The sequence below is a fragment of the Neurospora hispaniola genome, assembly GCF_033458365.1.
Source record: "Neurospora hispaniola strain FGSC 10403 chromosome Unknown B0T23scaffold_6, whole genome shotgun sequence".
NCBI classification, from domain to species: Eukaryota; Fungi; Ascomycota; class Sordariomycetes; order Sordariales; family Sordariaceae; genus Neurospora; species Neurospora hispaniola.
In genome coordinates this window covers 3,459,616-3,479,802 of record NW_026944411.1, presented here as the reverse complement: position 1 = coordinate 3,479,802, position 20,187 = coordinate 3,459,616, and the positions used below count along the sequence as shown (strand labels likewise).

At 53.3% G+C, this 20,187-nt stretch overlaps 6 protein-coding genes across 6 annotated transcripts; 4 read left to right on the top strand and 2 right to left on the bottom strand.

Annotated features, from left to right (window-relative positions):
* Positions 1 to 620: 620 nt before the first annotated feature.
* B0T23DRAFT_343164 (urea active transporter) lies at positions 621 to 3,607 on the bottom strand. The gene is made up of 3 exons (XM_062835916.1): positions 3,078 to 3,607; positions 1,338 to 3,001; positions 621 to 1,274 (listed from the first exon to the last, which is right to left on the bottom strand). The coding sequence occupies exons 1-3, from the start codon at positions 3,181 to 3,183 to the stop codon at positions 930 to 932; spliced, it is 2,115 nt and encodes a 704-aa protein (XP_062691314.1). The 5' UTR covers positions 3,184 to 3,607; the 3' UTR covers positions 621 to 929.
* An 883-nt stretch (positions 3,608 to 4,490) lies between these two features.
* B0T23DRAFT_204899 (heterokaryon incompatibility protein-domain-containing protein) lies at positions 4,491 to 7,450 on the bottom strand. Its single transcript, XM_062833450.1, has 3 exons — positions 7,440 to 7,450; positions 6,392 to 7,369; positions 4,491 to 6,340 (listed from the first exon to the last, which is right to left on the bottom strand). Exons 2-3 carry the CDS (start codon positions 7,237 to 7,239, stop codon positions 4,645 to 4,647), a joined length of 2,544 nt encoding a protein of 847 aa, XP_062691313.1. The 5' UTR covers positions 7,240 to 7,369; positions 7,440 to 7,450; the 3' UTR covers positions 4,491 to 4,644.
* A 1,293-nt stretch (positions 7,451 to 8,743) lies between these two features.
* Positions 8,744 to 9,968, top strand: B0T23DRAFT_385784 (formyltetrahydrofolate deformylase). Its single transcript, XM_062837562.1, has one exon. The coding sequence runs from the start codon at positions 8,914 to 8,916 to the stop codon at positions 9,772 to 9,774; it is 861 nt and encodes a 286-aa protein (XP_062691312.1). The 5' UTR covers positions 8,744 to 8,913; the 3' UTR covers positions 9,775 to 9,968.
* Positions 9,969 to 10,245: 277 nt separating this feature from the next.
* On the top strand, positions 10,246 to 12,742 carry B0T23DRAFT_446126 (major facilitator superfamily domain-containing protein). The gene is made up of 2 exons (XM_062840948.1): positions 10,246 to 12,190; positions 12,260 to 12,742. The coding sequence occupies exons 1-2, from the start codon at positions 10,607 to 10,609 to the stop codon at positions 12,554 to 12,556; spliced, it is 1,881 nt and encodes a 626-aa protein (XP_062691311.1). The 5' UTR covers positions 10,246 to 10,606; the 3' UTR covers positions 12,557 to 12,742.
* Positions 12,743 to 14,220: 1,478 nt separating this feature from the next.
* Positions 14,221 to 16,339, top strand: B0T23DRAFT_385780 (major royal jelly protein-domain-containing protein). Its single transcript, XM_062837561.1, has one exon. The coding sequence runs from the start codon at positions 14,500 to 14,502 to the stop codon at positions 15,967 to 15,969; it is 1,470 nt and encodes a 489-aa protein (XP_062691310.1). The 5' UTR covers positions 14,221 to 14,499; the 3' UTR covers positions 15,970 to 16,339.
* Positions 16,340 to 16,796: 457 nt separating this feature from the next.
* B0T23DRAFT_204709 (acyl-CoA N-acyltransferase) lies at positions 16,797 to 18,294 on the top strand. The gene is made up of 2 exons (XM_062833447.1): positions 16,797 to 17,671; positions 17,732 to 18,294. The coding sequence occupies exons 1-2, from the start codon at positions 17,248 to 17,250 to the stop codon at positions 17,962 to 17,964; spliced, it is 657 nt and encodes a 218-aa protein (XP_062691309.1). The 5' UTR covers positions 16,797 to 17,247; the 3' UTR covers positions 17,965 to 18,294.
* The last annotated feature ends 1,893 nt before the right edge of the window (positions 18,295 to 20,187 follow it).

The window sequence follows — 20,187 nt, the reverse complement described above, 5'->3', positions numbered from 1 at the left end:
CTTTGCAAGGCTCTTTTGAATCTGAAGAGAATCTGATGGTTAGCAGACTGTTTAGATTGCCTTGAATCTCTGTTCAGTTACCGAAGATGAAGCAGCGAGATCTCTTTGTCGACGCTGATGAGTCTTGCCCGAGTAACTTCAGGAGGAAACCTGGGAGATGCAGTGAAAGTTATCTCCTCATGAAGAAGAAAAATTCGGAGGGTAAGGAAAGAAGGGAGAAAGAGGGGAGAGGAGAGCTTATATATAAACCATGGCCCTGGGGTGTGCCTGTCAAGAAGCTATTGACCCAGTATCTCAATAGGATGCAACCACTACCAGTCTAACGTTATTCAGCATAACGGCTTGATGTGAAACGAGAATGGAAATATGAAGCACACTTCTGCGAAACTGAATAACAATTACGACAATAGGTAGCGGGGCGTAATATGAAGAGAACAATGACACACGGGACCAAGTATGAGCAGGATCGGAAGTAATTGTGATGAAGTCCAAATGGAAGGCATGGAATTCAGGAGCCAGGGATGCTTGATGACCAAAAAGATCTCGAGACTCGCAGATTACGTATAGGCAATCGTACCTCTAGGAAGGAGAGGCGGACTCGGTCATGGGAGGGGTAAGAACGTTGTTGACTTGCGTAGAAGCTCAGGAAGCGACTAGCCTAGGCCTCGATGACCAAAACACACAAGCAGGGCAAGAGAAATGACTGTTCATTACACATTGTCATTAATAAAATGAAGGGTATCTCCAAACATGCCTGAGCTATCATCATCCTCCCCATGTCATCATCAAATTTGCAAACACGGGACAAACCATGGGTATGGGCATTACTCATCACCGTACGACATCTCCCTTCCCGCCATACTGCCTCTTCCGAGTCACTTTCACTTCGGCCCCCCCTAGGTACATTCACCATCATTCGGCGCAGGCCCTCAGCTGCTATCAATCCCCTCCCTAACCTTCTCCCCCTTGACACTCTTCTCCTCTGGCGTCTGATCCCCCGGCGTCTTCCCCTCGGTGACCACCACTTCCCCAGCATGTCTTGCCTGATCAGCATGAATGGCCTTGACGCCCTTGCCCGTGATATCCCACCAAATGTACTTGCAAGTCCTGATCAGCGTCTCCCGCCCTTCGTAGATGGGGAACAGACCGACACCGATAAATGACAAGAATATCCAGATGATGCCGACGACGACCCAACCAGTAAAGAAGGGCTTGGAGAAGATGTAGCCGGTGCCGTAGAGGGGCATAGGCCAGAGAATCAGGAGGGCTAGGGTCTGTTGTTCGTTTCCATGTTAGCAACCTGGATTGGGAATGGAGGAAAAAGGGATGGAACTTACCAAAACAGCAGTCATGGTCTTACTGATCTTACTCGCCCTCCTCAGCTTTTTCTGCTCCTCCACTATCTCCCTGTCACTTTCCTCTCTGCCCCCCGGAACCTCCTCCAAATCCACCCCCGCCTCGCCCGCCACGTCATGGTCATCCCCCCTCGAGATCGCCATCATGCTCTTCCAGTCATACCTGGCCTTGCCAAAGACCAACGTCAACACAGGAACAAACACCACCGGACTCAACAGCGCCGTCACGTTTCCCGCCAACATCGGCATGTTACTCCCCGTGCAAGCAACGCTCATCTCGCCACACTCCTTCTTGGCCGTGACCAACCACGCCACCAGCGCCACGCAGAGTCCTAGGACAGGGGAGAGGGCAGCAGCCCATTTGTTCAGGCCGGACCACGTCAAAACCAGCGCCGCAGGCAGGACGGCAGAAGAAATAATGACGCCCATCATGACGTACAGATAACCCATTGAGATACCGGCGTACCACAGTCCGACGGAGAAGCTGGCAATGAAGAGGGCATAAGCGCAGACGACCACGTGCGACATGTAGATGAGTCGCTTGCCGGAGGCTTCAGGCTTGATGTATGTCCTGTATAGGTCGTAGACGATGATGGACGAGACGGCAATGAGCTGCGACGAGGTGGCCGAAGTAACGGCCATGAAGACAATCAGAAGCGTGGCGGCCGCTCCACCCTTTCCTAGCAGGGCGACGGCCGCGTAGGGGAGGACCAGACCAGCGCTGACATCGGCTTCGGGCATGCGGTTCGGATAGGTAGGGAAGCGCGGGCTGCTCTCCAGAGCGAGGCCGGACAAGCCCATGGTGGTGGCGGTAAGCCACGGGATGGCGAACCAGCAGAGACCGCCGAGGATGTAGCCGGGCAAAGCGTGCACGGGCGAGGCGGCGATGGCCTTGTTGTAGTACCCGTTGTCAAGGAAGACGGTGCCAAAGTTGCCGACGATGTTGATGACAAAGAAGATGGCGCCTTCGCGGGAGCGCATGGTAAGATAGGAACCCTCATGGTTGCCGTCAACGGGGTGGGCGGCGGCTGCTTTGACGAGGAGGTCGTAAACTGCGCTGGGCGAGCCGAGGACTTCGGAAGAGGCGTACGCGGAAAGGGCGAAGACGATGATGATGATGAGGAGGATGAAAGTGTGGATCCAATCGGTGAGAATGGTGGCCTTGAGACCGCCGACCAAGGTGTAAGCCACCACGCCGACGGGAAGGAGGTAGATGGCCGCAATGGTGTGCATCCCTGTTAGGGCGTTGATAGTGGCGCTGCCTCCGACGATCAACATCAGGGAAACCAAAATGTTGGTCATCAAGCCAAAGATCATGAAAACGATATGTGGCAGGGTGCCGAAGCGGGCGCGGATGACTTCGAGATAGGTATGCGCGTTGGGAGCACGGCGTTTGAGTTCGATGGCGAGGGTCGCGAAGAGGAGGATCTGGACGGTGGCACCGGAAGCGTACCACAAAGGACCCGAGACGCCATACCGATAGCAGACACCCGAGGACTGGAGGAGGGTGGCAGCCCAGGTCCAGGAGGAGACGACGGCGGAACCAACGAGACCGGACTTGACAGTGCGACCGGCCGTGTTGAACATTTCCGATGTTTGAAGCTCGCGGTTGTAGCGCTTGAGGATGAAGGTGACCAAGATCATGCCTGACAGGGTAGACATCCAGTCAGTGAGATTCATGGGGCTAGAGGGACTGAGAAGGGAAGGTAGGGTTGTACTCACCAAGAGCAAACAATGCTCCCAGCCCAATGACGATGCCATAGCCGACTCCTTGGTTTAGAGCCGTGGCTGTTTCTATCTTGACGGTTGTGTCTGCACCCCCCGCCATTATGTATGGTGTTTAGGGGACTTTGTTTGACAGTACTGTGAGCTTGGAAGCTTGTGACACTGGACAGGTAGACTCGACCCATGATGTCGGGATGCGGCTGGAGATATATAACTTGTGTCCCACGAAAGCAATGACAAGGCGATATGATCCCATGCGGTGGTTATCAGAGTGTGATATCCAAAAGTCGGATAAGATCTTGAATGACATCTTCCATCCACCGCGGAGTTTGGTGTACGCGGACAAGTTACCCCGGTCTCGCGTTCCGGTTGCGGGGTGTAACATCAAAGTCAGCCTGGACGTAATTCCTATTATGTTCTCCTTGGTGTGTATACCAAAGGCTGACAAAAGTTTTATCACTGCAAGTAATGGCGAGGAAAGCGTAACACAAGTCTTATCAGCAACCAGTGTAAGACACCCGAACTCCTCCGATGTCGTTCCTCTTTGGGGTTTCATCCGGCTCTTCAAAGTTCGAACCGTTAACTTCCCCACTTCAGCCATGTGTGTCCTTAACCCTTTTTACCCCATCCATGACGCCAATGCCGAAATGGCGGTTCCAATCGCTTCGGGGGATTTCATGGGGATTGAGTCTTTCACGGGGGGTTCCGGACATTCGTTGAGATAAGCTTCAGTTACGCTTCTGAAATCTTATCAGTTCGCCGCTTGGCACGCGGGAACTATCGAATGGTTGCACTGTCGCAACTTTGATAGAGACCGGAACTGACCAATCAGAACTCATGACTTATGGGAATTCGAGCTTTCTTATCTCGACTGATCAACCCGATCTGCAGGGCTTCGGATATGTATGGCGTTTCAAGCTGTGTGTAGGTACGTAACTTGCCGCGCCCAGAGACCAGCACCAGGTACCAGTTTCTGCTGAAAGTGCAGCTTTTACCACAAGTCTTTGTCAGATACCGATGATATGCATCCCACTGGATCCCGCTGGCCGAATTTGCCAAGATGGCCGAGATTCTCGACTGCTCAAAAGTGGCTGTTGTCTTGTTGTAAATGGATCAAGCTCGTCCGTGGAATGCCGATAACACTTAGCCGCTTTCCACCTCGCCATTGGATCAGACCTTTGACATCAACAAATTTCTGGATGCTCACTCGTTGGTTTTTGAGACGGCTGTTCAAGGTTGGATGGGACCCTCGGTAACCCCACAGACTCGACGGCTTGGATCATGAAAGATATCGGTACATGTAGTTGGAGCAGGGTGGATCAAGAATGTTTTGGGACCGGATGGGGGTGGTATCATCCCGAGAAAGCAAAGTGATCATCAAGCAAAGCAGACGCCCGTCATACGACCGCCATCGCAGCGAGCAAAGCCGTCGGACGTTGGAACAAAGGATTGAACATGCAAAAGGCTGACAAAAAGAGCAATCATTGCAACACATCATCGCACACAAAGGCAGGAACACTGCCTGCGGAATCCCGAATGTCACCCTCTCCAACGGACCCCCATCTTAACCCAGTGCAACCAACACCCTCTTCTCATAAACCTGCTTCCACGCCTCCTTCTTGATTTCTGCCAAATTGACGCGGTATCTAACATCCCTGTTATACTTGCCTGTACCCCTTCGTACCTGCATCGCCAACTTCTCCGGATCACAGAACGGCAGGTAATTGTTGGCAATGCGGATGAACTCGCATTTACCGTCACCCTTTTCATCCACTCCAATGTCCTGAGCCGTTGGGTCGCAAGGGTGCGTCCTCCCTACCACTTGTCCGTCATCGTCGATAATCTCTCGATAATACTTGGTGTACTCCTTCACATGCAACGGGTTCTCTTGCAACATCGACGGTCCCTGCACTTTGAGCTCCGAGAGTTTGAAGCGCGCTGATTCGGTCCAGAAGAAAATGAGCTGGTCGTCCGGTATGTCAAGCAGGACTTCGGGGGTCATGGAGGGCAGATTGTCAAAGATGTCGTCGAGGGTGACCGAGTACTTGCTGTCGTTGGTGTTGGGTATAGCCCACGAGTTGGCTCGTTCTGGGTCGTTATCGACGGAGATTCTTCGCACCGGAAACACGCGCAGTGGGTGGTTGCGCAGAACAAAACAAACCACCTTTGGGTTGAGTCCCACCTCGAGCTCGCGGTCCTGCACTTTGAGACAGATAGCTCCGGACCATCCCAGCCACGACCAAGTTGGGAAGGGAACATGCCGCTTGAAGCTGGTCATCTCCAACGTGCTCAGCTCCTCTCTCCTCTTGAGACCTCGTCGATAAGGCTCCCAGCACAGACAAAGCTCGAAGCGCCCGCTTGGCATGCCCCAGAGAAAGTTCTCACCAGTCATTCTGCGGACTTGCTCCACCACTGCACTGAACGCATCGAGAGCATCGCCTTGGAACTTTAGATTGCGGTTTGAGTAGTCTTGCACCAAGCGTTGGAACTTGTACCAGACTTGTTCTTCGGGCACGTCTTCGGTGTACCACGTTCGCTCGGACGAATTGAGAATGGGGTCAGACTCTTGCAGGCCGAACCATGCTAAGGAGCCGAGTGTAGCGGTCTCGCAGCAGGACTCCTCCGAGTAGTGAGACCGGGAACAGGACCAGAGGACGTGGCTCTTCATAATGACAATGGCCCGTCGGGAGAGGGCTCGTTCCTGGAGTGTCCACCCGCGCGAGGCCCAGATGGTCTTGCGGGTTGGGTGTTCATGGGACTGGTGGGTGGGAGAGAGGGCAGTGATGAGGGACAACCCGGGGTTGTTTTCTGATGGGGCGATGACCGGGACTACCTCTTGGACTGTATCCCGGGGGGTGCGGATACCAGGAAGACCAAAGTTGGAGTCGTCACCCGCAGCGGCCATGATAGTGAAGAGGGAGTGGGCGTAAACGTTGGCGATGTTGCCAAGTTGCGTTACCTTATCATCCTCGGAGTTTTGGATGATACAGAGGGCATCGACCCAGAGATATTGGAGGCCAAGTTGTTCAGTCAGGTGGATGGCGTCGGAGATGGTCTTGGAAACTTTGCCAACGAGAGAATTGGGCCGCTGGAGTTCATACTCGTTCTCGATAAGAAGGGTGAGTTTCTGAGGAGTGACACCCCAGACATAACTGAGTGAAGCAAACTTGAGGGCGGACATGTCGACGTCGTAGAGGTTGTACTTGGTGACGATACACTTTTTGTGCACGTCAATGAGACGGAAGAGAGGAATTGGTTTGCTGTGTCTGTCAGTTCATGCCCTCCAAAACACTGAAAGCGGTTACACTCACCCCAAACGCCTCATCTGTTCTACCAACTCCGGATCATCATCCTCATCTACCTCTTCACTAATCCCACAGACGTTCTTGTGGTTCTGCAAACACTCATTGAGCCATTGTTTGATCAAGCCAATGTCAATCATCTCCGGTCTCTTTCGTCCTGCGAACCACACCGTCTCCGGGGTTTCCTCATCTCCCATCAGCACCCCTTTTTTGTCTTCAGCAAAACCCCTTGGAATAGCAGTGTTCATGGTCTGAAAGATATCCATTGTGGAATACCAGCTTTCAATCTTTTTGGCCATACCCGGCTCATTCACATCTTCGTCTTTGTCGGCCGGCCGAAATAGCAGTCCCAACCGTCGGAGGAAGAAGCAATCCCTTTCCTTCAGTCCGCCATGCTTGTCATCATGCTCGAACCACGAGGTCCCGTCTGGCGCCGACAATCTCCCACAAAAGGCTAATGTACCCAAGACCAATGGATCCTGTACGCCCATATCGGTGAGGGTGGCGCGGACTTGCGGCTGCTGGTCTAGGACGGTACATATGGCGTGACAGAGGTTGCACGAGGCAGAAGATTTGTGAATGCGGGAAAGAAGGCCCAAAGTCCATGTTGGGTAGACTCTGGCATATGGGTTGCGCTTGAAGGGGCTGAGTTCTTGGGGTGCTGGGTTGCCGTCGTTCAGAGAGCGGAGATCGGTAGTTGTGGGGTAACGGAGCAACGAGAAGTCAATCTGGGAGCAAAAGGAGCAGAGGTTGGGTTCCGTGGCGGGTGAGGGAATGCTTGTAACGGTGACCGAGGATGTCTTGGTGGAAGACGGCCGCGCGACGTGCGAGGGGAGGGATATTGATGTTGGTGGCATTGTGGGACTTTGATGTGCTGGAGTTCAAGTTGCTTGTGTGTTTCGGCAGCGAATGTCCTGACATGAGGGGTTTTAACACCTTTTTGATGATATTTGGCTCAACGGCATTGTGACATCGGGTGTAGACGCCCTGTAACGATGTCAGCATTGGTGCGGTCCCAGGACGTTCGGGGTTGCGCACTTGAGCGGCGCGGACGAACCAGAGGGAATCCCAATACACCCTTGTATCCTCCTCGGCGTAGGGATGCTGTTTCTGCATCTCATGCGAGGTTCCGATCCTGGGATGCAACCAAAATAATGGCTCGTTTCTGGCGGGTAATGTCGCGAGACTGATGTGTTCTCGTCCTCAAGGCCTATCTTCCAGCCTTGGGGGCCTTGAAGGAGACGGCGAGAGGTATAAGAGAATACCGACCCATCAGAGGTTTCTGTCGCGTCACGAACCCTTCGCATTGTCCCACACCACGGCAAATGGAGGATACTTTCTCTCTTGAAGGGCGAATAAGGCTGCCTGGAGGGGCCCGGCGAATCTGACCAACATGCACCGACCATTCCCCAGGGAGTAAGCACATCTATCCCACACCCCACATGTCACTTGCCCTGGGTCGTCAGCAGTAAGGACGTAACGGTTTCAGGGCTTCGTAAGCCACCACCACCAAAATCGGTTCAATCAGCATCTGGGCCAGCTGGGTTCCCTGGAGAGGTTGGTAAGGCTGTGAAGGGTCGTGCCACACATGGCGCCGTGGAAGCCGTGTCTACCTAGGTTGTTGGAAGCAAGGGGACAGAGGTGCGGCAAGGTGGCTTGCAGGAGGAGGGTCGCTGGATGTAACACTATCAGTCCCGGAGATAATGGCTTTTCAGGCACCCATTTAAGGACTTGGTCGTCTTTCTCACCTGGCATGGAACCCCAAGGAGGCACGCTTCGCCATGCTCGGTGTCAGGGCCCATGGCAATAACCATGATACAGTGACTTTGTAGAGAACAAGTCAAGCTGGATCATTGGCGGAACGGCGTGGCTCGGGGTGGTTCATATTGTCGGCAATGGTTTCGTTACGTTCTCCATGCTGGGTCCAATTGCCGCGTTTGCGTTGTCGTTTGTGTATGTGGTGGTTCTCTGAGTGGTTGGGAACATCCGATGGGAGGACGAGGGGTTCAGGTTGCGAGAGGAAGACGGGAGGAGTGAGTGACAGACAGGCTTTCAGACGGAGGAGGATGGAGTGCAGTGGCCTCGCTCTGCACACTGCAGGCCCAGCAGCTCGAGTGCTCCTTCCCCGACAGCACAAGTCAGCGGAAGGAAATGGAGATTGGCCAATGGCGAGAAAGGACAGGAAAAGGTTGAACCATCAAGGTCCTCAATGGCCCGGAGGGGATCACGTACCTGCATTAACCCTAACCCCCTCTGATCCTGACTGACTTTTCCTCAAGTTCGGGATCCCGTCGACAAGGATAAGGAGGTATGCCGAGTGGACACTCCAGTCTGGGCACTTTCTACTTAGAAGTCCGAATACCGGGACGGGGATCCCGTGAGTCATTAAAAGTACCTCTACGTAGTACACTAAACCCCCCCGCCACGTGCCAGCGAAGAGGGTTCCATAGTATTTTACTACGTATTTCCATTGTTTTGACAGCTCGGCCACAACTAAAGACATCACCATTAACACAAACCACATTTCAACAATGCCCGCCGCCACCAACGACCACATCCTCACCCTGTCATGCCCTGACAAGCCGGGCATTGTTCACGCCGTCACGGGCGTGTTCGCCCAGCAGGGCCACAACATTCTCGACCTCCAGCAATTCTCGGACCCCGTCTCGGAAAAATTCTTCATGCGCGTGCACTTTGGCCCTACGCCCACGCCCTCGACCGAGCACCTCATCGAGCCCTTCAACAAGCTTGCGACCGACTACCAGATGGAGTACAAGATCCGCCCTGTCGCGCAAAAGACACGGGTTCTGATCATGGTGTCCAAGATCGGCCACTGCCTCAACGACCTCCTCTTCCGCGCCAAGACCGGCCAGCTCCCCATCGACATCCCCCTCATTGTGTCCAACCACCCTACCTTTGAGCCGCTGGCCCAGTCGTACGGCATCGAGTTCCACCACTTGCCCGTTACCAAGGACACCAAGGCCCAGCAGGAGTCGCAGGTCCTCGAGCTGGCCAAGCAGCACGGCATCGAGCTGATTGTGCTTGCCCGCTACATGCAGGTTCTGTCGCCCACGCTCTGCGAGGCCATGTCGGGCCGCATCATCAACATCCACCACTCCTTCTTGCCATCTTTCAAGGGCGCCAAGCCCTACCATCAGGCGTACGAGAGGGGTGTCAAGATTATCGGTGCCACGGCGCACTTTGTCACGGCGGATTTGGACGAGGGTCCCATCATCGAGCAGAGGGTCACCAGAGTTGATCACGGTATGGGACCGGAGAGGTTGGTGGATGAGGGCTCCAACGTCGAGAGCCAGGTGTTGGCGGCGGCGGTCAAGTGGTATGCCGAGCAGAGGCTGTTCCTCAACAACGGCAAGACCGTAGTCTTTTCTTAGGCGTCTGGAAGAGGGTGCTTGAGACTGTGTTGCGTTGTACATAATAATGATTGAATACCCGTACATACAAGCTCCCCCATTCCAAGTGAAACTGTGAGCTTCCAGATGGTGAAATCCCTTCAAGACCTGAGATCGGATGTTTCTTGGTTACATTGTGGACAACCCAAGCAACTGAACACCGAGGCAACGCCGAAAAAAAAAACAAAAAAAGAACAGAGCATGGAACCCCTGAAATTACAGGGCCAGAAGCGCCTGTTCCCCTTCAGGCAGGCTTTCGTTGGGTTCAATGGCGGGGCTCGCGGGGGAGGGGCATTGCAAGAGTCAGATCCAATCAGTGACATCATTACAGAAACTCCACTGGAGATCCGAACTAGGAAAAGATGGAGTTATGTGATTGGCTGTTTGCCAAGCCCTTTTCAAGTTTCAATCCAATTCGTCGGTATTTTGCTCCATTTTCTCTCCAACAAAACCCGAGTTACGCAGATGAACAACGCCCACGTAACACGACCTTGTTGGCGTTCAGCTGTGTTATCGTCGCTTGGGCCGTCTTAATTGAAACATATTCCCCCCCGTTTTGTCTCTCTCTCTCCCCCGGACTCGACGACGAGGCCACCTTTCCAATCCGACACCATCAACAATTGTAGAGATACCGACATCCAATCCGATTCGTCGGCACAACCGAGTAACGAGACCAGACCGCACACCGTACCTTTCTTTGGTTGTACATATCTCGACCATACCTCGACCATAATACCCATCTGTACCTGCAGTCCACCACTGTGTCGCTTTATATCGCGCATCTCCAGTGTTGTAGTGGTCGACCTCGGACGTCATGGTCCAACCCTCTGCCGCCGCCAACACGGCCGCCGGCGCATCCTCATCCTCATCACGGCCGCAGACTCCTCGAACTCCTCGAACCCCTCGCGCTCCCCGACCACAGCGAACCACGTCTTCCGGGTCATTTCACGCTGGCGCTCCGTTCCCCCAGTTCAACAGCCCCTTCAATGACAACGGTCGAAGAACCTCGGTGGCCACGATACGTCCCATCCGCCGACAGTCCACCCACAAATACCACACCTTCCCAACACAACCACCCAAGACGCCCTCCTCACCACCGCGAAACGACCCGTGGAGTGCATATGCCCAACAACGACGCGACGACGAGCATGGCCATGACGATGGAAGTATATCAGATACATCACAAGGTGAAGGCGACGCTGTCACACCGCTACCATGGAAACAGCTGGGCCTCCTGGCGCTGTTGTCCCTAGCCGAACAGACAGCCCTCAACTCCATCGGTCCATACCTTCCCACCATGGTGGCATCTTTTGACGAGATTCCTGATGGCGACGAGGGACTGTATGTCGGTCTTTTGGCCTCGGCCTTTGCTCTCGCGCAGTTGGTGACCAACCTGTTCTGGGGCTACCTCTCGGATCGCATCGGTCGTAAACCTGTCATGCTTGCAGGCTCCCTTCTACTGATGGGCTGCTTCGTGTGCTTCGGCTTCTGCAAGACATATGTCCAGCTCATCATGGTTCATGTTGCCATGGGATTGCTCAATGGAAATGCGGCCGTGGTGCCAACAGCCCTGGGAGAAGTCACGGATCGCACAAACCAGACTAGAGCCTTCACCTGGCTGCCTATCATTTACAGCCTTGGTAGCATCACCGGTCCTGCTCTCGGTGGTCTGCTGGTTGGTACCGTCGGGGCCGACAAGTACCCATTCCTTGGCCCCAACCTCATGAGCGCCGGATTCCTGTTCGTTGCCGTTCTAATTCTCGCCATCTGGTTCCGAGAGACATTGGAGAAGGATGAGGATGAAGACGCCAGCGACTATACTACCATGTTCAAAAAGGCTCGTACCCTTCTCGCCGGCTGTCTGGGCCGAAACAACAAGTCCAATCACCAGAATGACGAAAGCGACGCTCTCCTCGGCGAGCATGGAGATGCCACAAGCGCCAAAGACATCGCCTCGGATCAAAAGTCTGCTTTCCGCCAACTTGCCAACCGTACCACCTTGATCCTGCTTTGCACCTATCTTGTCTTCCAACTGACCAACATCTCCTACAACTCGCTCTACCCCATCTTCGCCTCGGCGCCCCCGCCCAACGGCCGTAACCTGGGACCCAGCACGATTGGTCTCAGCTTGTCTCTGGCAGGATTGGCTACCATTGCATTTCAGGCTTTCGTCTTCCAACCGCTCAAGGCGCGCGCGGGCAACATGGGTACTTACAGATACTCCCTTCTGGGAATGGCCATATCTATGGCGCTCATGCCTTGGATCGGCTACAAGGACCAGAAAGACACTTGGTTCGGGATTGGGTCCGGCAAAGCTTGGCTGTACAGCGAGTTGGGTGTCATTTTGTTGCTCAAGAACATTTGCGCTGTTGGTGGCTTGAGCAGTGTGATGCTTCTGGTATGATATTTGTCCTTTAGTCCCCTTTATATCTTTCATCTAGCGTCTCCTAACATACACTAATTGCAGATCACGAACTCTGCCCCTTCCCACGAATCCCTCGGCACACTGAATGGCATTGCCCAGACACTTTCCGCTGCTGGTCGTAGCGTCGGTCCCTTCATCTCCGGCGGGCTTTTTACCCTGACAAATCATGTCCAACCAAAGGGAGAGGCGATTGCCTGGGGCGTATTTGCCGGTGTCGCCCTTCTTGGGTGGTTTGGCACCTTGATGATTCGAGGACGTGAGTTGGAGAGCGCCGACTGGCAAGGCGATGAGGAGGATGAGGATCACGACGAGGAGGCCGCCCATAATTCGGGCCGGTGACCAGTGAGTTACTATCGTCACGATGGAGACAGCACAAAATAATACATGATTTCCTTTCTTTCCTTGGGTATAACGAGCATCATACGATCAGCGGTACTAAATCGATTTGCATTATCACGAGTCCTTCCGTCTCTCTTGGCTGATTTGTTCTATGTATTTGCCTCCTTGTCATGTCGGTCCTGGATTTCTTCATCGCAGCCGCGTTTACGCTCAATTAATGCGTAACCAACCGCAGTATAACTGTCTGTTGGCCCAAAAACAGGGTCAAGCGCCCACATTCTCAGAACCACTGGCAGATATGACACTGACTGGCGGGAGCTCATGTGCCACATCCTTGATCTACAATCCCTCTGCATCTAGGGTTGCATATAATGGAGGAGGCTCTGTTTACGCCTCTCATATTCCACAGTCCCATAGTCCATTTTCAGTCTGTATATAGGCTAACCACCGGGATAGGACTACCAAAGCCACTGCCACTGGGTACATCGAAGATTGATACGGGGATAGGCCTGTGTAAACGCCGAAAAATACAACCAAACCAAATCGCGATTATCTCTTTGGAAAAAGGATATCCAGCCGTATCTTGGTTGTGAAAGGGGACATTACTTGACGTGACGGAACGAATCTCCGCGGTATATTACCGTTCATCTTCCTGTCGTTGACCATGCGGAATCTATGGATGCTGCAACTGACAACTGGACTACCCCATTTCGTCAGAGGTCACCGGCATCAGCCCTGGTACTCCCATCCACGCCATTTCTTAAAGGAAATAAGGGTACTGGCATCACCATGAACTTGCCAAGTTGGTAAACCCCCAACCCAAGACTGACCAACTCATCCATACAGCCATCTGAATTTCAACAAGATCCAGTGTCACCGACATATTCTGCCAAGGCATCCACGGATCTTATACGACCCTTCCATCCTCAAAGCCCTCTGAGATGCACATCGGCACTTCGACATGATGGTGCTGGACTCATTTCTCCATTATTCACCGTTCAGCTCGTTACCTCGGCAGCGTGTCAGTAACGGCTTGTGTTTTGGCGTGACGTCAGGATGGACTGAATCTTTTGAAGAACAAGAAACGGGAAGGTATCGATTATGCTCTCGTGCAATGCAGAAACATGGACTGAACTGAACTACCCCATTCTGAGGCTGCGAATCTGTATATATCCACATGCCCTCTTATCACTACCAGTTCTTCAACGAAGCGGCTGCACGTCCCGATACGAGATTAGTTTTTGCTCATTTTGCCGCCCAGATCAATGTTGGTTTGTTTGTCAGCTCGAGATCCACGACCTCCTCAGACAAGGGGGAAAAAACAAGGGATCCCGGAGCCCCTATTGGTCCAGCCAAACAACACCAAGTCAGGGTCAAGAACAACAACTGATCGTATACATGTACCGCACACATGCACCAAAACTTGCTCTTCAGCAGCGGGCAATAGCCAACTGATATGCTATTCACGCCACCAGTCCAGCCTAGCTATTCCGAAAGTGGTAAAAGAGTCCTTTGCAAGTGTGTTTACCATGCTTACCTACCAACAGCCAGGGGTCAAACTATATACACAGAAAATTGGTTACCGGGAGGTAGGTGCTGAAGAAACTCGTATACGAGGGAACATACAGCTTGGAACATATGTGCCCACTCAAATCTTGGTGCAGCCCTGTGATGCCCAGCGAGGGAATTTCCCAGTGATCTCTTAACCAAATTCTATACCTCGGTGTACTATCACTAAGCCAACTAAGCATCATGAATGCCTCAAGATGAGGGCTGACTTGGCTTGCCAGAAATATTCCGGCCTCGGCTTGCTTCCTAACTGTCGGCTCGACTTGTGTAGAAAACGGGTATAAAGAAGTGTCATATCCCCCGCCATCAATTATTTTTTTTTTTTCCCCTCAACCTCACAACCCAAGTCAGAACCATCATCATCATCGGTCAACATGGCCCGCTTTGCTTTCACAACCCTCGCTTTCCTCCTCTTGGAGGTACTGGCAGTCAATGCCAGTGACGACAACAACGACAACAGCCCCTACTACGGTGGTGACGACAACTACCCCGTCTACGGAGGTGACGACGGTGACTGTGACAATAACCCCTACAACTTCACCTTTCTCGCCGATCCCGGTGTCTTTGGTCCTCCTCTCGAGGCCGTCCACGCCTACTTTGGTGAATGGCCCAACGGCGTGAGCGTCTCGAGCACCGGCCGTATCTTCTCCAACTTCCCCGCCATCGTGCTGGGCAACGTCAACAACGGCACGCCCGGGGTCTTTCAAGTTGCCGAACTCACCTCTCCCTCCACCGAAGAGGCCTATCCCTCTGAGGACATCAACACCCCTCCCTGCCCCGGCGGTGCCGTGAACCTGACGGACCCCGAAAACCCCGTCGGATGCGGAAGCCCGGATCACTTCATTTCCGTGCAGAGCGTCCAGGTAGATGCTGAAGACCGACTATGGATTCTTGACACGGGAAGGCCGATCTACACCTTGCCCGACGGCTCTGTGATTCTCGTAAACTCCAGCTACGGCGGGCCCAAGCTCGTCGGCGTCGATCTTTCCACCGACCTTGTGTTCCAAACCATCCTTTTCCCTGAAGACGTCGTCTTTCCTGATACGTCCTACATCGACGATGTCCGCATTGACCTGAACGCCAGCCTGTCCAACACCACCGGCGAGGGCGTCGCTTACATCACGGACACTTCCTTGTGGGGGGATAACGCCATCATCGTCGTCGACCTCGGCACCGGCGACTCCTGGCGGCGATTGGAAGGAGACCCGTCCGTCGTGGCCGAAGCCAACTTCCTCCCTTTTATCTGGGGTCAACCTCTCTACTTCACTGAGGACCCCGGCAACCCGCCGGATGGCAACCTGACGACCACGACGCCCGCTTACCTCCCTGCGGGCGTGAACGGTCTCACTCTCTCTGCCGATGGCGAAACGCTCTTCTACACCCCCCTCGCGGGCAGGAACCTCTACTCGGTGCCTACCGCCCTGTTGCGCGAGCGCGACGATGCCGTCGAGGCGGAACTAGCTGCTGCGGTAGTGAACTATGGCAATACGGGATTCAGCGACGGGATGGAGACCGATCCCGAGACCGGATTCATCTACAAGGGAAGTTTCGAAGCGAATGCCGTGGTGGCGTTTGATGCTGATACGGGCGTGACGCAGACGGTGGTGCGGGACCCGCGGCTGGGGTGGATGGATTCGTTCAGTGTGGCGGAGCTGGAAGATGAGGAGACGGGAGAGACGCAGAGCTGGTTGTATATCTCGAGTGATCAGTTTGATCGGTCTTGGTGGTTCTGGGCGCCCGGAGCGCACTCGGGGGATATCCAGGAGAGGCCGTTTGGGTTGTTTAGGGTGCCGTTGCCGTTGCCTGACCCTGATTGCGAATTTGCGGGTGCCTCTAACTACTAAGGTACCTCTAGGTACCTAATGGGGGAGGGACATGTTCAAGGGTGGGAAGAGAATGAAGGGAGAAAGTACGTTACCTGCACTGGGTAAATGAAGGGAGAGCCAAGAATGTATTGAACCAGGCAAGAAAGGAGGACAAGAGAGGCCGGTATATCGGAGTACCTCCAAGTACACTGAGTGGAGGAAACACGAATGTACACAAGCCCAGAGTAAACGAAAGTATCCGAATAATAAACTTGGTGGTTGAAAAACAAGAAAGGCATGTATACCTAGGTACATGACTGAATCTGCTCAACAGACAGGGTGTTTGACTGTGTGATGAAGTGAGGATGTAAAGGGATGGGCGTCTCAGGCTTGAGACCGTGAGGTGATGATGGAGGGGAAGTTTGGTTGGAGATGTGCAATTGCAGCTTTTCTCTTCCCAAGGGTCACTAACAATTCTTACAGCGGTCTTGAATGCCAGCCGATGGATCACGGAGAAAAGTGGGTCTAGCAGAATGGTTGTTTCCATGCTTCCCGTCGTTCCTGGGTTGGAAGATAGGTACCTATCATTGCAACGACCGAGTATTGCTTCTCTGTCACATCTCTTGACCAAACACAGCGGAAAAGGCATTTCCTGCCGATAAATGGATACCCCATGCTCTTTCTCGTATCATGGTAAGTCTTTAACTCGCTACATTTTGGTCGTGGCTGAGCTCTCGTCGTAATTTGGCAAACGGCTTCAGAGGATCGCTAACAATTTTACAGGGCAATTGCGTCGGCGAGGAGTTGCGGTTTTCGGTTTTTTTTTTTTTTTTTTTTTTTTTTTTGTTTACTTCCACTTTCCTTCTTAGGACTTTTCAACTCTTGCATCTGGCATCACCAGTAATCCGCGATGCCATCCTTATCGCCCCTACAGCCTTTGAATTTTCCCTGCAACCGTTGCTCTTTCCTTTCCCCTTCCATGTCCAACCAGCACTGATCGGCCATCGGACCCCGGAATCGGCAACTCCCCGCCATGTCCGGTGGATCGCGAAAGCCGGAAGCTCTGTTGCTGTCAAGGATTGGTCTGCCAAGAGCAGTCTATCGGCCTTACCAGATGAGTCCAGGCCGATGACTCCGCCGGCCAAAGCCTGGAGGGCCGGGACCCGGAGAGGCCGGAAACTCGGAACGGAGGAAGCCAAGGAGGATATAAACCACTAGCAACGACATAACAAACAAACAAACACGGAGAAGTGAGCCCGCTATTGGATATCTCAATCCTCTTTTCACCACTCTACCTTTGTGAGGCAAACCACAAAGATGACCATCACCCTCCGCCCCGCCACCGAGGCTGACGCCCCTTCCATCGCCCGCATCGCCACAGCCGCCTTCGCCGACTCCCTCTCTCCCCTCATCTTCCCGCGCTCCAAACTGGCTACGGCAACCGTCACCGAAGCCGATCTGACCGCCGACGAGATTACATGGCGCACGTCCATGTACATCAAGCGGATGCGCGAGGGGAAGCCGTGCGTGGTTGCCGTGGATGTTGACGAATCCACCGGTGAGGAAAAGGAAATCCTGGGTTCTGCACACTGGCAAAAGCCGGGTCCTGAGGGACCAGAGGTGTTGGGGGTGGAGGTCAGGCCGGCGACGTATGACAAGGACATGTTTGCCAAAGTTGTCGAGAGGTTTACGACGAAGGACAAGGAGACTTTGGGACCAAGGGGACATGAAGATTATTGGTGTGAGTATTGGTGGGGTTTGAGGACTAAGGAAGGCATGGACTGACGAAGAGATGGGACAGATGCAATCCTGATCAGTGTCGATCCCAAGCAGCACAGGAGGGGAATTGGTAGGAAGTTGCTGAACTGGGGGTTGGAGCACGCGAGGAAGGAGGGAAGGGATGCGTACTTGACTGCTACCGATGCCGGAGTGCCGCTTTACAAGGTTTGCGGGTTTCAGAGCATGGAGACATATGATTGCTACGGCGTGCTGCTGACGAGCATGGTTTGGAGCTTGGACAAGAACCAGCAGTGAGTGTTGAAAGGAGCAATTGGCTTGAAAATGGCTGGGGAAGATTCAAGGGAAGGAAGAAGTTATCAGGGATTGGATAAAAGGATGAAGGTGGACAGTCTCAACAACGACGACCGCGACTTCCTCTCAATGATCGAATGCACCTCTTGGAGGAAACCGTACTCCGCAACTCAGCTTTTGGGCTTGGAGTTGCAGTCTTCGGTGGTTCCGACTTACAACCTAAATACCTCTGCTGACGGTCCCTTCAACTTTTCTCAACTCAAAGAGCTCCAACAAAGGATCCTTCTCCATCGCAACGCTTGTGGCACCCCCTTGTCATAACCCTCCCAGGATTCCAGACTATGGTAGGCGCCAACCTGCGCCCCTAAAAGGCACCACCCGTTCCCCATTTCGGGGATAGCCTCCCCTCTAGCGAGAATCCTTCAGCGGCCCGTTGGTTCATTAACGCCGAGCTGGGCTGATGTTCCTTCTGCCGAAAATCGACATCAACACTTCCATCGTCCATCACGTCCTATCTGTAACCATCATCGTCTCAATCCGTCGTCCCGTCTGATCTACTATGCCATGTTTGGTGCACCGGCCCGCCTCACGTTCACATGAGCATCATCGGGAGCCCTCCCAGTAATGCGAAGAAATGAGCTGACGGAGACGTATCAGTGAATTTCATGACAGTAACGAGCCTTCGGTTACCCCGGGATTTAGACCATGTTCCATTTTGGCAGCGAATGAATCGCTTTTTCTCTCGATCAATTCGGAGCCTGTTGACACTTTCAGTTCGAACGAGGGGACCATATCATCGGCGTAGCCGAGAAATCGATCGAGAAGGACTAAGCAACCACTTTCGCAGGTTATACAACTGACAACGAAATGGGACCTTGCACGAGAGACGATGCAATGCAGCATGGTTGACAGGGTTTTTGTTCTATCCCCGGGGTCATGCCCACATGTTTCGACAACTTGACGAAACCGGGCACTGCTCGGCTTTTCTGAGCTTCGTTCCACAAGTTCCAAGCCAGCATCGCCCTACACTACTTTGAGCGGATGGAACAGTGGAAGTATTGAAGCGGTGTACCTAACAGTGGGATCTTTTCATTTGCGAAAAGCTGCACTGGGTACACTGCGGTCAAACTGAGGGCACCCTTGCAAGCCATAGCCCTACAGGGCTAAGGACTATACACTGTGCATGCCAACAGCACTCGAGGACCTTTACCACCTTGATGACACTCAAGTCACGACGTGCTTTGCACTGGCGGTTTTTTTCTGTGTGTTTTGGAATGACCTTTTGAGGTACGGATGGGGAGGCTGTCTTTGAGATTTGAACCGTACCTGGGTACCTATGTACCGCAGAGCTACTTTCAGGGGGAGACTGCGTGCTGTAGTGATGATCGGACATTGCAGTTATCCCCGATCATCAACGATCACGATGACCACAGCAAGAAAGAGACATCAGCACTCATACCAACCTTGACCGGCACTTAACGAGTAGAGAATGGCAGTTGAAGGACTGGCAAAGAGTTGCCACCGACGAACGCGCTATCATTACCTCGAAGTCAGGTCATATCATGTTCAACTCGGGAAAAGCTAGCTGCCTCTACGATAGTATCGGGGACGGCTCGCCACGCTACGACCCTACAGCCCCAGTCTATTCCTTTGATTGTTTGAAGAGGGTTGGGGACGTCTCAGTCTTCTCGGGGACATCGTCAAGCCCCTTTTAGAGATTTAAATTGCTGCCTAATGGCCTGGTTACAGTGAACACTCGGATATTTCTCGCTACCTGGACCAGTGATAGGCAGACAACAAGAACTCCCGTGGCTATATCCACCGGCGGATAGAGTAGCATAAGCGCGACAACGACAAGGAACAACCAGGGGTGATTTGCCCTGCTGTTCACCCTGACTGCTGGCCGCTGACCCCAAATTCTGATGTTGCCTGGTGTTGCCATCAGCCGTGCTGGGCGGTAAGACAAGACTTCTTCTAGAAGAAAGCAACAGACCGGACAAGCCGGGGGGCATGATACACGTACACCATCAAGAAAAAAGACAAGAGTGGGTGAGACTTCCTACGCCGGCAGTGCAGTGGTGCCACGGTACCCCCCCTTTTCTTCCAGTCTTTGTCCCATGTCCAGCCTCCCCACCCCAGCCACGGCAATTGCTTGCCATGTCATCATTTGCTCCACGCCTGGAGCCGCAAGTCTCCGATTTGGGTCCCTAAGTCAGAAATGGGGCC

Coding starts and splice junctions, on each gene's coding strand:
- B0T23DRAFT_343164 (XM_062835916.1), bottom strand. CDS start 3,183: ATGGCGGGGGGTGCAGACACAACCGTCAAGATAGAAACAGCCACGGCT. Junction 3,002..3,077: donor GGGAGCATTGTTTGCTCTTG/GTGAGTACAACC, acceptor CTACCCTGTCAG/GCATGATCTTGGTCACCTTC. Junction 1,275..1,337: donor AGACCATGACTGCTGTTTTG/GTAAGTTCCATC, acceptor AACGAACAACAG/ACCCTAGCCCTCCTGATTCT.
- B0T23DRAFT_204899 (XM_062833450.1), bottom strand. CDS start 7,239: ATGCCACCAACATCAATATCCCTCCCCTCGCACGTCGCGCGGCCGTCT. Junction 6,341..6,391: donor GAACAGATGAGGCGTTTGGG/GTGAGTGTAACC, acceptor TGACAGACACAG/CAAACCAATTCCTCTCTTCC.
- B0T23DRAFT_385784 (XM_062837562.1), top strand. CDS start 8,914: ATGCCCGCCGCCACCAACGACCACATCCTCACCCTGTCATGCCCTGAC.
- B0T23DRAFT_446126 (XM_062840948.1), top strand. CDS start 10,607: ATGGTCCAACCCTCTGCCGCCGCCAACACGGCCGCCGGCGCATCCTCA. Junction 12,191..12,259: donor TGAGCAGTGTGATGCTTCTG/GTATGATATTTG, acceptor CACTAATTGCAG/ATCACGAACTCTGCCCCTTC.
- B0T23DRAFT_385780 (XM_062837561.1), top strand. CDS start 14,500: ATGGCCCGCTTTGCTTTCACAACCCTCGCTTTCCTCCTCTTGGAGGTA.
- B0T23DRAFT_204709 (XM_062833447.1), top strand. CDS start 17,248: ATGACCATCACCCTCCGCCCCGCCACCGAGGCTGACGCCCCTTCCATC. Junction 17,672..17,731: donor GGGACATGAAGATTATTGGT/GTGAGTATTGGT, acceptor GAGATGGGACAG/ATGCAATCCTGATCAGTGTC.